The sequence below is a fragment of the Elephas maximus genome, chromosome 19 (genome assembly GCF_024166365.1).
Source record: "Elephas maximus indicus isolate mEleMax1 chromosome 19, mEleMax1 primary haplotype, whole genome shotgun sequence".
NCBI lineage: Eukaryota > Metazoa > Chordata > Mammalia > Proboscidea > Elephantidae > Elephas > Elephas maximus.
In genome coordinates this window covers 70,718,717-70,734,897 of record NC_064837.1, presented here as the reverse complement: position 1 = coordinate 70,734,897, position 16,181 = coordinate 70,718,717, and the positions used below count along the sequence as shown (strand labels likewise).

Sequence of the window (16,181 nt, the reverse complement as noted above, 5' to 3'; positions counted from 1 at the left end):
AATAATGTTTTAAGCTCACTGATTTTTAACGGCTCTTTTTACTCATGAGTCTCGGGACACGTGCAAGTGCTTGAGCCCACCTGGTTCAGTGAACATGAACCAAGCACATTCTGGAGTGGTCACGGTTGTGCTGAGTGACCAGGAGGGGATGGAACACACAGCAGGACATCTGAAGACGGAGATTTCAGACAGCACTGTGCAATGAAGATGGAGGCTGAGGCAGAATTCAGGGAGTAAGCAAACTCCAAAAGAAAAGGAATCAAGGACCTTCCTAACCAAGAGCTGTCTGATGAGCCAATGCGAGCAACCTAGTTATGATAAAATGCACCTTTGTTGAAACTTAAATGGATGCGGTTTATTTGGTTATGCATACACACATAAATATACGCATAAAAAAACCAAACCCAGTGCCGTCGAGTTGATTCCGACTCATAGCGACCCTATAGGACAGAGTAGAACTGCCCCATAGAGTTTCCAAGGAGCATCTGGCGGATCTGAACTGCCGACCCTTTGGTTAGCAACCGTAGCACTTAACCATTATGCCACCAGGGTTTCCACATATACTCATAAAAAAAAACTCATATGTGTATATAAATACGTATTAGATAGTAGAGAGTTTTATGACTCCAGGAATAGAAAGGGAAATAAAAACTCAAAAGATAGAGCCTAAGTAGGGTTCTGACGAGGCAATCTGATAAAACTGTGAAATCTTGCCAAGGAACCAAACCAAAGAGATTCGGTTGACCAGCAGATCATGCAGTCTATTATTTCCTTATTTTTAAGAAAATTTTCTCTGCGTGGTGTTCCTCAATGATTTCGTTGTATGTTTGGCATTTACAGTTTTCTAAGTAGCAGTCCTCTGAGGTGTCTGTCTTATCACCCAGGAAGCCCGGCTTAGAACATGGACGGCATAGCTCACTGGGCGGCAGCATCCCGAGGCAGGCACAGCTCCAGAAGAGAACCACAAGAGTCCGACAAGGGCTGGGACACAAGTGGAGGATTGTCCATGACAGACCATACTGCATGCAGCCCCTGGGCCCTCTATACAGCACTGACCCTGCATCCCGACTCCCTGACAAACAAGCCCTAGTAGGAAGGAAAAGCACAGAGTAGACAGGAAAAGGAAATATGCCCTGTGGATGACTGGTTTCCATATCTGGCTACAACAGCACGTTCCCCGTCATTTGTCACCAGGTTACACAACGGCACACAATCTGTAGAGAATTAGCAAAGGCATGTACCTGGCACGTGGTATGTACTCAATCAGCAAGTTTACAAGAAGAATGAGACAGTCAGCTTACTGTGTGTGCATTACATTATATACCATGAGAAGACATGGAATTTGAGCCATAACTGACACTGTGAGCACCAGGGCTGACCGTGTGAACCCAACATGACAGAACCCTACCCTGCAAGCCCCGGTGCTGCCACCCCATCTGTGCTGGGCCATGTGATGTTAATACTTGCTATGATGGAGGTGTGACATGTTTAGCTCCCCTGGGTTTAGGTCTACCACCGGTTCTCAATCAGGACCCGCACAATTCTCTGATACTTCAAATCCAGCTTGCCGTCCCCTTCATCTATCAACACCTTAATCTTGTACTACCTGCCTCAGCAGGCTGTGCTTTTCTAAATCCTTTTTTGGAAATCACTGTCAGCCGTGGGCTGGCTTTGTGGTAATGAAGCAGTCTTGGTCCCACCAGACCTTCCACGTGCCCTGCTGGCACCCATCAATGGTGCCTGACTCTGGTCACAGCCACCCCATTTTGCCTGAGAACGAAAGCATCCTGAAGCAAGTGAATGAGATGGCCAGTCACGCGTTTCCTTAGACGCTTAGGCAACAGTTACAAGGAGAAGCTACTCTTTGAGAGTTGTTTTCAGGGGCCTCATCTTACTCTATGGATTCTTTCTCTTAAATTTATATATGCATGTATTTTATATAACTATAGTCTTGTAAAAAAAAAAAAAACATACAAGAAAGAAAAAGCCAAAGTCCCTTAACACTGCGGTTTCCCTCTCCTTCCTACAAATTCCACTCCCCCCAGAGGTAACCACAGGTGTATCATTTATGTGGATTTACACACACCCAAAAAACCCACTGCCGTCAAGTTGATTCCGACTCGTAGCGACCCTATAGGACAGAGTAGAACCGCCCCATAGAGTTTCCAAGGAGCGCTGGGTGGATCTGAACTGCCGACCTCTTGGTTAGCAGCCACAGCACTTAACCACTATACCACCAGGGTTTCCTTTACACACACAGTCTGGCATTGTTCTTAAACTCTCGGCGTCCTACCGTATCAGAATCAATGTGCTTTTTTCCTCTTAATGACATAACTGGTAGAGCAGTCCATGTAAGCACAAGGGTAGCTACCACTGTCTTACATGCCACTTAGTGAGTTTTCCACCACAGGACTGTACCCTGACTTACACCCTGCTCCCCTACTGATAGACACTGAGGTATTGTACTTGTGTATATTTTCCCTTATACACCAGGCAAGTCATTCCCTAGGAGAGAAACCTAGAAGTATGCTTGCTTTTCTTATCTAATTTAATTAAATCTAGGCCTTAGCTGTTCAAACATGTGATTTTGTATAAGAAGCCCTAGAAAACCATTATCTTGTATGTTAACTCTAGAAGATACGAGATTCAGAGCAGAAGGTTTAAAAACAACTCCATAATTTTCTGCCCTGTCTAAATGAATCAAGATGAGCCAAGGGGAGTGAAATGAATGTACAAATAGCAATAAAAACACAAGTCAAATTCAGAGTCTTATTATTTCAGCTCCAAAGAGGTTCCGAACAAGAGAAAGGCAAGCTGGTCGGATGGCAGGGAAGGACCACGTAAGACATGCATAACGAGGATGCTTCACAAGGGACAACTTCTGACTGACGTGTCATTTTACGATTCAACTTTGGAAATCAGTCTGCTGTGAGAGAGCACCCAGATGGACACCTGGGGGCGTGGAAAGTTGAAGAAAATAATGTAGAAGGTAGGCTGGGATGTAGCTACTTTAGTTGGGGAAAGCAGAAATGGCTTGTGTGTGTAGCCATATTTTTTCTTGCTTTGGCTTAGCGTTTTGAATCGACGGCAGTGGGTTTTTTGGCTTAGTGTTTGGAGTATTTTTACATTTTTAAAAGAATTCAGCTTTTTATTTTTACTTTTAATATGGCCCCAAACTTAGCTATCCCCTTCACTAGGCACGGATACGGCAATCACAGCGTGGTCTTCGTCAGAGAACGAAAGAACATTTCCAGGCGAAAGGGAACCATCCCTGCGCTGATAGATTACGCTTTTGAAAACCTAGGTAAAAAAAAGGAAAATATGCCCCTCAGATCCAGAAAGCCACGAGAGCTGAAAAATCTTACTTACTTTTCTATCAAATCCAGTGTGACTCCTGGCACCAGACTAACACATTTCTGCATGCAAAACCTGCAGAGGAAGGAAAGACAGTGAGTCACACAAACGGAAAATTTCACAAACATGCAGCAGCCCAGCAGAGAGAATAAGAGTTAAAGGTGCGGATGGGAACTGCCAGGGGGGAAAAAAAAGCCCAGATTTCCTTCATTCTGGCAGCTTTTGGATTTATGGAGAAAATCTCACGGCCAGCCTGTGAAGGGGCTGCAGGGATGTGACGATGAGTTTTCAGTAGAAAGAAAAGAAATGAGTTTGCAGCGGCATAAAGGCTGGTCCCGGGGGAGCAGTGCTGAGATGCTCATAAACCAAGCTTCCAAATGAAACAATGGGGCCGGCTGGGCTTCTAATTTTTTTTTTTTTTTCCCCTTAAGAAAGTGAGCTGGGGACGGGGACAAAGAATGAATAAAGAACCTGAATAAATAAAAGAAGCTGAAGGCACACGAAACACATGAGTGAAGACAAAAGAATGGTCAATGGTAGCATTTTAATTATCCTGAGGCCAGCACAGCCAGAGATGAGAGGCAACCTCTCTGCAGGCCAGCCTCCCCGAGCTGGCAGGGATGGCTGGCGCCCCTGATCGCGTGCACTCAGAGGAGGAGGGGATGGCCTTTGTCTCCTGTCAGGGCCACCGGCACACAGCAGGGAGAATCAGAGGTCACACAAAGAAACTTGGTGTTTGTAGCAGGGGAAATGTCGAACGTTAACTCACTGCTTTTACAGTTAAGAATGATAATGTCTCAAAAACATACGTGCACAGCAAATACTAATGGTCTACAAAATGTGTTTCCACGCAGCGCCAGTTGGAAATGAGGCTTGGAGGAAGGCTGATGAAGGACAAAGGACCCAGGAGACGGGCCCGCACCAGGACAGGCCATGTTTGTTGGATAGCAAAAGATTTAACAACAGTGAGGGCCGTGTTCGCTGGCCGCAGGACAGCACTGACTGCACGTGGCCCAGGGGCTCCATCCGCTGGGCAGCGGTGTTCTGGGTACCTGTTTCTGCTCACTGCACTTCCAGGTACCTCCACTTGCCGACTCCCACATCTCTGCACCTGCCAGCCCACGCAGACTTCCCTGGCTCCCTATGAGTCGTTCACGTAAATCAGCTCCCTCCATGGATAACAACCATCTACAGCAAACTCATTTCTGAGTCTGACTCTGAGTCCGATTCTGAGTCCTGCGCAAACCAGCCTACTTTGTTATGTTTGTCTTTTTATCTATAATGCATTTATTGATTGGGCCTTCTGGTTTCCAGTAATGACAAAATAATTTGTGTCAGCCTAATACTCTTGCCAATAACAACAATAAGCTCTGGAAAAACACAACAAGGCACCAAAGAGCAAACAAGCAGTCAGGAACTGGAGCAGCGTAGCCTTGAGGAGGCAGTCGCTCTGCAGGGGCCCACCTTGACCTAGCTCCTCCCAAGGGTGTTCTCAGTTCAGAGACTGGAATTCAAGGCTGCTGGGAAATTGAGGGAGCAAGACTTGGAAAGGAGGGCGCCACAGAGGAGGAACACCTCAAAATCTGTGTGCGAACTTTCCTAAGTCCTGGGCTGATTCCTAAATTGCACACCCACAGGACAGGACTCCAAGGATTGCAGCAGCAAACAGCAGCTAAAAGGCTGAAAATGCTGAGCAGAGGTTTTAGCATCTGCCTCCTCTGTGAAGACAGAAAGGGAGGTCAAATTCCCTCAAGTCAGAGGGGCCTGGTGAGGGCCTTGGGCTTTCCACTGAAACCCCAGAAAGGCTGGCTGTGCCTTAGTTAAGAACCTGAACCCAGGATTAAAAACAAAGGCAAAAGAGACCAGCCCTACAACCAAGCCTTCATAAGATCAATTTAACTCTCTGCAACTAGAGAACTAAACACCCTTCAGAAGAAGATAACTGAATCTAGAGTCTGCCTCATATCTTACCCATGATGTATAGTATTCTGTCTAAAGTAAAGAGAAAAAAGAGTCAGCAGGAACAGATTTACAGGTGACTAGATTTTGGAATTAGCAGACAAGGTCTTTAAAAAGCAGGCAACCAGAGGAAATGAAAATGACCCCAAAAATTCACAAAACTGGATATAATAATTAAAATAACAAACACAGCAGCTAATATCTATTTAATGCTTACTACTTGGCAGGCATCATTCTAAATGCTTTATGCAGATTATTTTATTTAACCCTGACAACATTCTGTGAGGTATTATCATACATGTTACAGATGAAAAAATCTGTTAATTAGCTACATTACAGTGAAATTTAAGAATATCAAACCCCAAACCAAACCCACTGCCATCAAGTTGATTCCGACTCATAGTGACCCTACAGGACAGAGTAGAATTGCTCCATAGGGTTTCCAAGGCTGTAATCTTTACAGAAGCAGATGGCCACATCTTTCTCACGTAGAGCAGCTGGTGGGTTCAAACCGCTGACCTTTTAGTTAGCAGCCCAGGGCTTAACTACCACGGCTCCTAAGGATATCAATGACAGAAAATTCTGAAAGCTTCTAAACAGAGAGAGCAATCACATTTAAAGGACCAAAAATCAGATTAACACAGGATACAAGAAAACAACAGAACAGTATTTTTAAATTTACTGAAGGAAAACAACTGAGAATCTAGAATTTTACATCTAGCCAAACAGCCATTTAAATATGACAGCATGAAAAAAATCATTCCCAGGCATATAAGGCTTCAGGTTTGCCATAAAAATATCCCTGATGAAAACCCTTTTGTATCATGAGCTTAAGCTAGAGGAGGAAAAATCCAAGAGACAATGAAAGAGGTAAGTATAGTAAAGATGACAAATAACCTTGGTAAAGTTTGTTGTTTTTATAAGAAAAGCTAAAAGAATAGGAAAAGAAGAAAATACCCATCATAACTAGAATTGGAAACCTAGACAATAACATGATGGGGGGTAGGGAGTGGAGTGGGTACACACCAAAAAGGACTATTATCAAACATATATCAAGAACTCTTATAAAATATTCAAGAACACACATACACTCACAACTCCAGTTGACTTTTAAAACCATTTTGTCAACATTGTGTTAAATTTACGAAAAATTTATATCCTTAATTTATTCAAGCTTCCTTTCACATCACTCAGTAAAGTTTTATAGAATTTTCCATGTGTATGTCCAATACATTCTTAGTTGCTGTTGTTACTAGGTACAGTTGAGTCGGTTCTGACTCATAGAGACCCTATGTGCAATGGAACGAAACACTGCCTGGTTCATTGCCATCCTCACTATCATTGCTATGTTTGAGCCCCTGCTGCAGCCACTGTGTCAATCCATCTTTTTGAGAGTCTTGCTCTTTTTCGATGACACCTACCAAGCACAATGTCCTTCTCCAGGGACTGGTCCCTCCTGATAATACGTCAAAAGTACATGAGATGAGGTCTCACCATCCTTGCCTCTAAGAAGCATTCTGGCTGTAATTCTTCTGGCAGTCCACAGTATATTCAATATTCTCTGCCAACACCATAATCCAAAAGCATCAATTCTTTGGCCTTCCTTAGTCATAGTCCAGCTTTTGCATGTATATGAAGTGACTGAAAATACCATGGCATGGGTCAGGCACACTTTAATACTTAAAGTGACATCTTTGCTTTTTAAAACTTTAAAGAGGAGGTGGAGCCAAGATGGTGGAATAGACAGACGCTTCCGTCAAGCCATCTTTACAACAAAGACCCGAAAAAACAAGTGAAACCAGTATATTTGTGACAAGCTGGGAGCCCTGAGCATCAAAGGCAAGCTTAGACAACGAACTGAGGGGCAGGGGAAGGAAGAGACCGTTCGAAGCGAAGAAGAGTTGCCGGACCTGAACAGCGGGGAGCCCTCAAGCATCATTCCCGGAGCGGCGGCGGCGGGCTGGTCCTAGCGTTCGGCCACAATTTCCTCAGGGAGAAGCAGCCAGCCACACAGCCCACTCACACCTCTGGAACCCGAGGAGAATGGTGCTCTCGGCAAAAGCTGAGTGCTTGTGTATATTTCACCGTGCCCCCCCCCACCCCCAGGCTGACTTCAGCGACTGAATCCCTAGGCCTGAGATAGACCCTGGTGAGCACCTGGAGCTGTTCTCCCGGCCTTGGGGAAGGAAAAAATTTGCAACTGGGGGGAAAAGATAATTTGCTAACTCCATTAGCTGGGGGAGCTCAGGAGAGAAGCGGCCCTTGTCCAGGCAAACCGTCCGTGGACCTTGAGCACCTTTCCTTTCTGCATGGACCTGTGTGGACCTGTTTCGGGAGAATAGGCCCTTGTTGGCAAACTCCAACCATCTCAGCACATAAAACAAGTGCGAAAAAGAAGCTGTCAACACACAAAAAAAGACATCAGAATGATAGCACTAAATTCATACCTATCCATAATTCCCCTGAATGTAAACAGACAAAATGTACCCATAAAGAGACAGAGAGTGGCAGAATGGATTAAAAAACAAGATCCGTCTATATGCTGCCTACAAGAGACACACCTTAGAATTAGAGACATAAACAAACTAAAACTCAAAGGATGGAAAAAAATATACCAAGCAAACAACAATAAAAAAAGAGCAGGAGTGGCAATATTAATTTCTGACAAAATAGACTTTAAAGTTAAATCCATCAGAAAGGATAAGGAAGGACACTATATAATGATTAAAGGGACAATGCACCAAGAAGATATAACCATATTAAATATTTATGCACCCAATGACAGGGCTGCAAGATACATAAAACAAACTCTTATCAGCATTGGAAAGTGAGCTAGACAGCTCCACAATAATAGTAGGAGACTTCACCACACCACTTTCGGTGAAGGACAGGACATCCAGAAAGAAGCTCAATAAAGACACGGAAGATCTAAATGCCACCATCAACAAACTTGACCTCATAGACATATACAGAACACTCCACCCAACAGCAACCAAGTATACTTTCTTTTCCTAGTGCACATGGAACATTCTCTAGAATAGACCACTTATTAGGTCATAAACCAAGCCTTAGCAGAATCCAAAACATTGAAATATTACAAAGCATCTTCTCTGACCATAAGGCCATCAAAGTGGAAATCAGTACCAGGAAAAGCAGGGAAAAGAAATCAAACACTTGGAAACTGAACAATACCCTGATCAAAAAAGACTGGAGTATAGAAGACATTAAGGATGGAATAAAGAAATTCATAGAATCCAATGAGAATGAAAACACTTCCTATCAGAACCTTTGGGACATAGCAAAAGCGGTGCTCAGAGGCCCATTTATATCAATAAATGCACACATCCAAAAAGAAGAAAGGGCCAAAATCAAAGAATTATCCCTACAACTTAAACAAATAGAAAGAGAGTAACAAAGGAAACCCACAGGCACCAGAAGAAAACAAATAATAAAAATTAGAGCTGAGGTAAATGAAATAGAAAACAGAAAAACAATTGAAAGAATTAACAAGACCAAAAGCTGTTTTTTTTTTTAAAACTCGACAAAAATGATAAACCACTGGCCAAACTGACAAGAGAAAAACAGGAGAGGAAGCAAATACCTGAATAAGAAATGAGATGGGCAATATTACAACAGACCCAACTGAAATTAAAAGAATCATATCACATTACTATGAAAAACTGTACTCAAATTTGTAAACCCAGAAGAAATGGATGAATTCCTAGAAACACACTACCTACCTAAACTAACGCAAACAGAGGTAGGACAACTAAACAGACCCATAACAAAAGAAGAGATTGAAAAGGTAATCAAAAAACTCCCAACAAAAAAAAGCCCTGGCCCGGACGGCTTCACTGCAGAGTTCTACCAAACTTTAAGAGTTAACACCACTACTACTAAAGGTATTTCAGAGCATAGAAGAGGACAGAATAACTACCAAATTCATTCTATGAAGCCACCATATCCCTGATACCAAAGCCAGGTAAAGACACCACAAGAAAAGAAAATTACAGACCTGTATCCCTCATGAATGTAGATGCAAAAATCCTCAACAAAATTCTAGCCAATAGAATTCCACAACATATCAAAAAAATAATTCACCATGACCAAGTGGGATTCATACCAGGTGCAGGAAAGTTTCAACATTAGAAAAACAATTAATGTAATCCACCACATAAATAAAATAAAAGACAAGAATCACATGATTTTATTAATTGATGCAGAAAAGGCATTTGACAAAGTTCAACACTCATTCATGATAAAAACTCTCAGCAAAATAGGAATAGAAGGAAAATTTCTCAACATAATAAAAAATGGCATTTATACAAAGCCAACAGCCAACATCACCCTAAATGGAGAGAGCCTGAAAACATTCCCACTGAGATCGGGAACCAGAAAAGGATGCCCTTTATCATCACTCTTATTCAACATTGTGCTGGAGGTCCTAGCCAGAGCAATTAGGCTAGATAAAGAAATAAAGGGCATCCAGATTGGCAAGGAAGAAGTAAAAGTACCTCTATTTGCAGATGACATGATCTTATACACAGAAAACCCTAAGGAATCCTCCAGAAAGCTACTGAAACTAAGAGAAGAGTTCAGCAGAGTATCAGGATACAAGATAAACATACAAAAATCAGTTGAATTCCTCTACACCAACAAAAAGAACATCGAAGAGGAAATTACCAAATCAATGCCATTTACAGTAGCCCCCAAGAAGATAAAATACTTACGATTAAATCTTACCAGAGATGTAAAAGACTTATACAAAGAAAACTACAGTACACTTCTGCAAGAAACCAAAAGAGACTTACATAAGTGGAAGAACATGCCTTGCTCGTGGACAGGAAGACTTAACATTATAAAAATGTCTATTCTACCAGAAGTGATCTATACATTTAATGCAATTCCGATCCAAATCCCAAGGACATTCTTTAATGAGATGGAGAAACAAATCATCCATTTCATATGGAAGGGAAAGAGGCCCCGGATAAATAAGGCATTACTGAAAAAGAAGAACAAAGTAGGAGGCCTTACTTTACCTGATTTTAGAACCTATTATACTGCCACAGTAGTCAAAACAGCCTGGTACTGGTACAACAACAGATACATGGACCAATGGAACGGAATTGAGAATCCTGACGTAAATCCATCCACATATGAGCAGTTGATATTTGACAAAAGCCCCAAAACAGTTAAATGGGGAAAAGACAGTCTTTTTAACAAATGGTGCTGGCAGAACTGGATATCCATCTGCAAAAAAATAAAACAAGACCCATACTTCACTCCGTGCACAAAAACTAACTCAAAATGGATCAAAGACCTAAATATAAAATCTAAAACGGTAAAGATCATGGAAGAAAAAATAGGGACAACGTTAGGAGCCCTAATACATGGCATAAACCGTATACAAAACATTATAAAGAACGTAGAAGAAAAATTAGATAACTGGGAGCTCCTAAAAATCAAACACCTACGCTCATCCAAAGACTTCACCGAAAGAGTAAAAAGACTACCTACAGACTGGGAAAAAGTTTTTAGCTATGACATTTCTGAGCAGCGCCTGATCTCTAAAATCTACATAATACTGCAAAAACTCAACTGCAAAAAGACAAATAATCCAATTTAAAACGGGCAAAAGATATGAACAGACACTCCACTAAAGAAGACATTCAGGTAGCTAACAGATATATGAGGAAACGTTCATGATCATTAGCCATTAGAGAAATGCAGATCAAAACTACAATGAGATTTCATCTCATTCCAAACAAGGCTGGCATTAATCCAAAAAACACAAAATAATAAGTGTTGGAGAGGCTGTGGAGAGATTGGAACACTTCTGCACTGCTGGTGGGAATGTCAAATCGTACAACCACTTTGGAAATCGATTTGGCGCTTCCTTAAAAAGCTAGAAATAGAACTACCATATGATCCAGCAATCCCACTCCTTGGAATATATCCTAGAGAAATAAGGGCCTTTACACAAACAGATATATGCACACCCATGTTTACTGCAGCACTGTTTACAATAGCAAAAACATGGAAGCAACCAAGGTGCCCATCAATGGATGAATGGATAAATAAATTGTGGTATATTCACATAATGGAATACTACGCATGGATAAAGAACAGTGAGGAATCTGTGAAACATTGCATAACATGGAGGAACCTGGAAGGCATTATGCTGAGTGAAATTAGTCAGTTGCAAAAGGACAAATATTGTATAAGAACTTGAGAAATAGTTTAAACTGAGAAAAAAACATGCTTTTGTGGTTACGAGGCGGGGGTGGGAGAGGGGTATTCACTAATTAGGTGGTAGATAAGAACTACTTTAGGTGAAGGGAAAGACAGCACACAGTACAGGAGAGGTCAGCGCAACTGGACTAAACCAAAAGCAAAGAAGTTTCCTGAATAAACTGAATGCTTCGAAGGCTAGCGTAGCAGGGGCAGGGGTCTGGGGACCATGGTTCCAGGGGACATCTAAGTCAATTGTCATAATAAAATCTATTAAGAGAACATACTGCATCCCACTTTAAAGAGTGGCGTCTGGGGTCTTAAACGCTAGCAAGGAGCCATCTAAGATGCATCCATTGGTCTCAACCCACCTGGATCAAATAAGAATGAAGAACACCAAGGTCACAAGGTGATTACGAGCCCAAGACAGAAAGGGCCACATGAACCAGAGACTACATCATCCTGAGACCAGAAGAACTAGATGGTGCCCGGCTATAACCGATGACTGCCCTGACAGGGAACACAACAGAGAACCCCTGAGGGAGGAGGAGAGCAGTGGGATGCAGACCCCAAATTCTCATAAGACTAGACTTAATGGTCTGAGACTAGAAGGACCCTGGTGGTCATGCCCCCAGACCTTCTGTTGCCCCAGGACAGGAACCATTCCCGAAGCCAACTCTTCAGACAGGGATTGGACTGGACAATGGGTTGGAGAGGGATGCTGGTGAGGAGTGAGCTTCTTGGATCAGGTGGACACTTGAGACTATGTTGGCATCTCCTGCCTGGAGGGGAGATGAGAGGGTGGAGGGGGTTAGAAGCTGCTGAAATGGACATGAAAAGAGAGAGTGGAGGGAAGGAGTGGGCTGCCTCATTAGGGGGAGACCAATTGGGAGTGTGTAGCAAGGCATATATGGGTTTCTGTGTGAGAGGCTGACTTATTTGTAAACATTCACTTAAAGCACAACAAAAGTTATTTAAAAAACAAACAAACTTTAAAGAGGTCTTTTGCAGCCGGTTTGCCCAATGCAATGCTTGGATTTCTTGACTGCTGCTTCCATGGTGTTGATTGTGGATCCAAGTAAAATGAAATTCTTGACAACTTCAATGTTTTCTTCATTTATCATGATGTTCCTTATTGGTTCAGTTGTGAGGATTTTTGTTTTCTTTACATTTTCTTTAAGTTGAAGTGTAATTCACACAAAGGCTGTAGTCTTTGACCTTCATAAGTGTTTCAAGTTCTCTTTTCTTTCAGCAAGCAAGGTTGTGTCATCTGCATATGGCAGGTTGTTAATGAGTCTTCCTGCAATCCTGATGTCACATCCTTCTTTTTACAGTCGGGCTTCTCAGATTATTTGCTCAGCATATAGGTTGAATAAATTTGGTGAACAGATCCAACCCTGATGCATACCTTTCCTGACTTTAAGCCACACAGTATCCCCTTCTTCTGTTTGAATGACTGCCTCTTGGTCTAGTACAGATTCCTCAAGAGCACACTTAAGTGTTCTGGAATTCCCATTCTTTATAATGTTGTCCATAATTTGTTAATGATCCACACTGTTGAATGCCTTTCCATAGTCAATAAAACACAGGTAAACATTGTTCTGGTGTTCTCTGCTTTCAGCCAAGACCCATCTGACATCAGTAATGATATCCCTTGTTCCATGTCCTTTTTTGGATCCAGCTTGAATTTTTGACAGTTCCCTGTTGACGTACTGCTCCAACCTTTTTTAAGCATTCTTAGCTAGTTTATGTATTTGATCGTTGTGTTGCTACTGTGAATTAGATTTACTTTCCTTCCCAATATTTCCTTGTTGGTTATTTTTTAGTATATATAAAAGCTAATAATTTAACAACAATTATTGTAAATATGCCATATGCAGAGAGTATATAAAATGGAGGTGTGAGTTTAAGGAATAATAAAGGAAAAGTCCTATAACCATCACTCAGATTCAGAAAGAACATTAAACTAAACCCAATGCCATCAAGTCGATTCCGACTCATAGTAGCCCTATAGGACAGAGTGGAACTGCCCTGTAGAGTTTCCAAGGCTGTAATCTTTATGGGAGCAGACTGCCAGGTCTTTCTACTGCAGAGTGGCTGGTGGGTTTGAACTACTGACCTTTTGGTTAGCAGCTGAGTGGTTAACCACTATGTCACCAGGGCTCCTAGAAAGCATGTTATCTACATCTAAAAGGCCCCAGTGTGTCCTCCCCTCTGCCTAGCCAGAGGCAGCTGTGCCCTGACTTTCCTGGTACTGATTTACAGGTATTCACTCAGTGATCTGCCACTCGCTGAATACTCATGCTATTAAAAACAAAAAAACAAAACAAAAAAAAAACCCAGTGCCATAGCTAATAGTTTCCCAATGGATTTTAGTGGCTTGGTGTTTTTTTGCAAAGGTGAAATTCAAACCATACATAAATAATGCAAATTTGCCTTCTTGGACTATTTATGCCTTCCATTTTGTTTTCTTATCTAATTATCTAATTATTACATTAACTAGCATTTCTAGGACAAAGTTGGCTGCATGAATGAAAGCTACTTCGCACCCTCCTCTACCAGTTGAGAAGAAAATCTCTCTTATTGTGCTAAAGGAGTAGGCTCCTATTTTTACCATACTAAAGGGTTTTTTTTTTAAAAATTTATTTTTAGTTTTATCAAATAACTTTCCTCCTTTTGCCAATTAAAATGACAAATTCTATGAAGAGATGGCCTGTGGGAAGACAGTCAGCACAGCATGCCAGGAGTTGGTCTCACTTTGTCCAAGTTCATTACTCTGTCTTCCCACTGGAGGAAACATGCAAGAGAGGAACGAGGCGAGAACAAAACCTCTGACCGCTTGGCCAGGCCTCAGGCATCTTCTCGACGACCCTTGTCTTCTCTGCAAACCGGTGTTATACACAGTAGATGCTGAAATGGAAAACCTGCCTAGGCCCTGCCCCTCAGTCAGGGGGCTTGCCAGCCTTTCTCTACACGCCCTCCAGTCCCAGGAACCTCTTTTCCTGGCTCCTCTGGCCAGAGAAGTGGGGTTCCCTCGAAGCCTTCCGCTGCGCTGTCGGGCAGTCCCAGGCAGCAGGGCCCTGAAGAAGGGAGAAGAGGAGAGAGAACTGAAGAGTGGGGACTCCATCCCACCCACTCCATGCACAAGATCCCTATCCTGGCTCCTTTGGGTCCAGGGACCTTGTATAGCTGCAAGCGAGAGAAAGACAAAAAACAAGAAGAGAAAACCTGGGCTCCCTCCACGCTTCCTGTCCTATCCTCTCTTGCGAGAAAGGAGTGGCTTCTCCCAGAGCCTTTGCTCTTGGGCTTGCTGCCCAGTGCCAGCTCGGGGCCTGCACTTGGCTCAAAGCCAGAGACAAAGAAGAAAAACCACGAAGCTCATGCCCAGCCTCCAATATGGCTGTACGGTCCCTGGGTGGCGCAAATGCTTTGCACTCAGCTACTAATTCAAAGGTTGGTGCCATGAAAGAAAAGCCTGGTGATCTGCTTCCGTAAAGATTACAGCCAAGAAAGCCCTATGGCACAAGCATTTCTACTCTGACAGACATGGGGTTGCCGTGAGTTGCAACCGACCCGACAGCAATGAATTTTTTGCTAACACGCCCACTGCTTACTTTCCAGAGCCGTCAGGAGGCTGGTTTTAAATTACGTCCAGATTTCTGGTTGTGATTAGTGGGAGGAGGAAGCTGTAGACGGCTTACTTCATATTGTCTGGCACAAGAAATCACCAGGACTTTACACCAATGGAGATGTCACGGACATGTTCACAAATCGGATTATTTTTACCTTGTCATTCTGAATATAAAGCAAATTACCATGGATGTCAGCCTTTAAATATTCCTTTTTAAAAAGGAATTTTGGGAGAGAGCTCAAAATGGCAACAAATACAAGTAAAACAAGCAAAGCCCTTCAACTCTCATCATTTTATTTAATCCAGCAGGTTTAATAAAGCAGGTTTTTAAAACAAATAAACCAAAAAACCCCATGTGAAACCAGTGTGTCCACCGTCCGATATTTGTAGCTACATTAAAAAGTACGCCATTTGGTGTTATCAAGGGGAAAGGAGAGATGACTCTTCGCTAATCTGCAAACTGTAAACAGCTGCCCCTTGCCAGCGCCCAGAGTTCCATGCTTTCTTCCGGAGCTTCTAGGCCAATGATCGGGGTGAGACACAAATTAAGCTCAGAAGTGCTATTTCCCAGCTGCCCTCTGTGCTGCAGAAGTTAAAGGTGGAATGAACTATCCATCAGCGAGAGGACAGGACCGGCACCTCACCTACGCCTCCTGCCCGTCTGTCTAGTTCTCGGTGACAGCCCCATGCCTGGGGGCAGACTGGGGGGCAGAGGGTCCCATACACCTGCCAAACACACCAACCTGCCATGGTAACGGAAGCTATCTCCAGGGGACCACCATGCAGTGTGCTGTCATGCTAACACGCTCTGCCATGCTAACATGCTCTACCAACACGGCAGGGCACTGTCATGTTAACATGCTCTGTCATGCTAACATGTTCCACCAACACGGTATGGTGCTATCCTGTAGTTCAGGGGAGATGGAGACAAGCTGTCAAAAGTCAAGCAGCTGTGGTTACAAGTACTATGACCTTTTGTCAGGTCGCTGGTGGCACAAAGGGTTTA

The 16,181-nt window shown here is 42.8% G+C and overlaps 1 protein-coding gene across 5 annotated transcripts in view; it reads right to left on the bottom strand.

Moving 5' to 3' along the window:
* Positions 1-16,181, bottom strand: part of RPTOR (regulatory associated protein of MTOR complex 1) — a 445,897-nt gene that overhangs the window by 170,884 nt on the left and 258,832 nt on the right. For 4 of the 5 annotated variants that reach the window (XM_049860920.1, XM_049860922.1, XM_049860924.1 and 1 more), the window contains exon 7: positions 3,370-3,429. The exons of the other annotated variant lie outside the window; for it this stretch is intronic. In XM_049860920.1, coding sequence (XP_049716877.1) covers positions 3,370-3,429 — 60 coding nt within the window. The remainder of the gene's footprint in view (positions 1-3,369; positions 3,430-16,181) is intronic. 5 annotated transcript variants of the gene reach the window in all.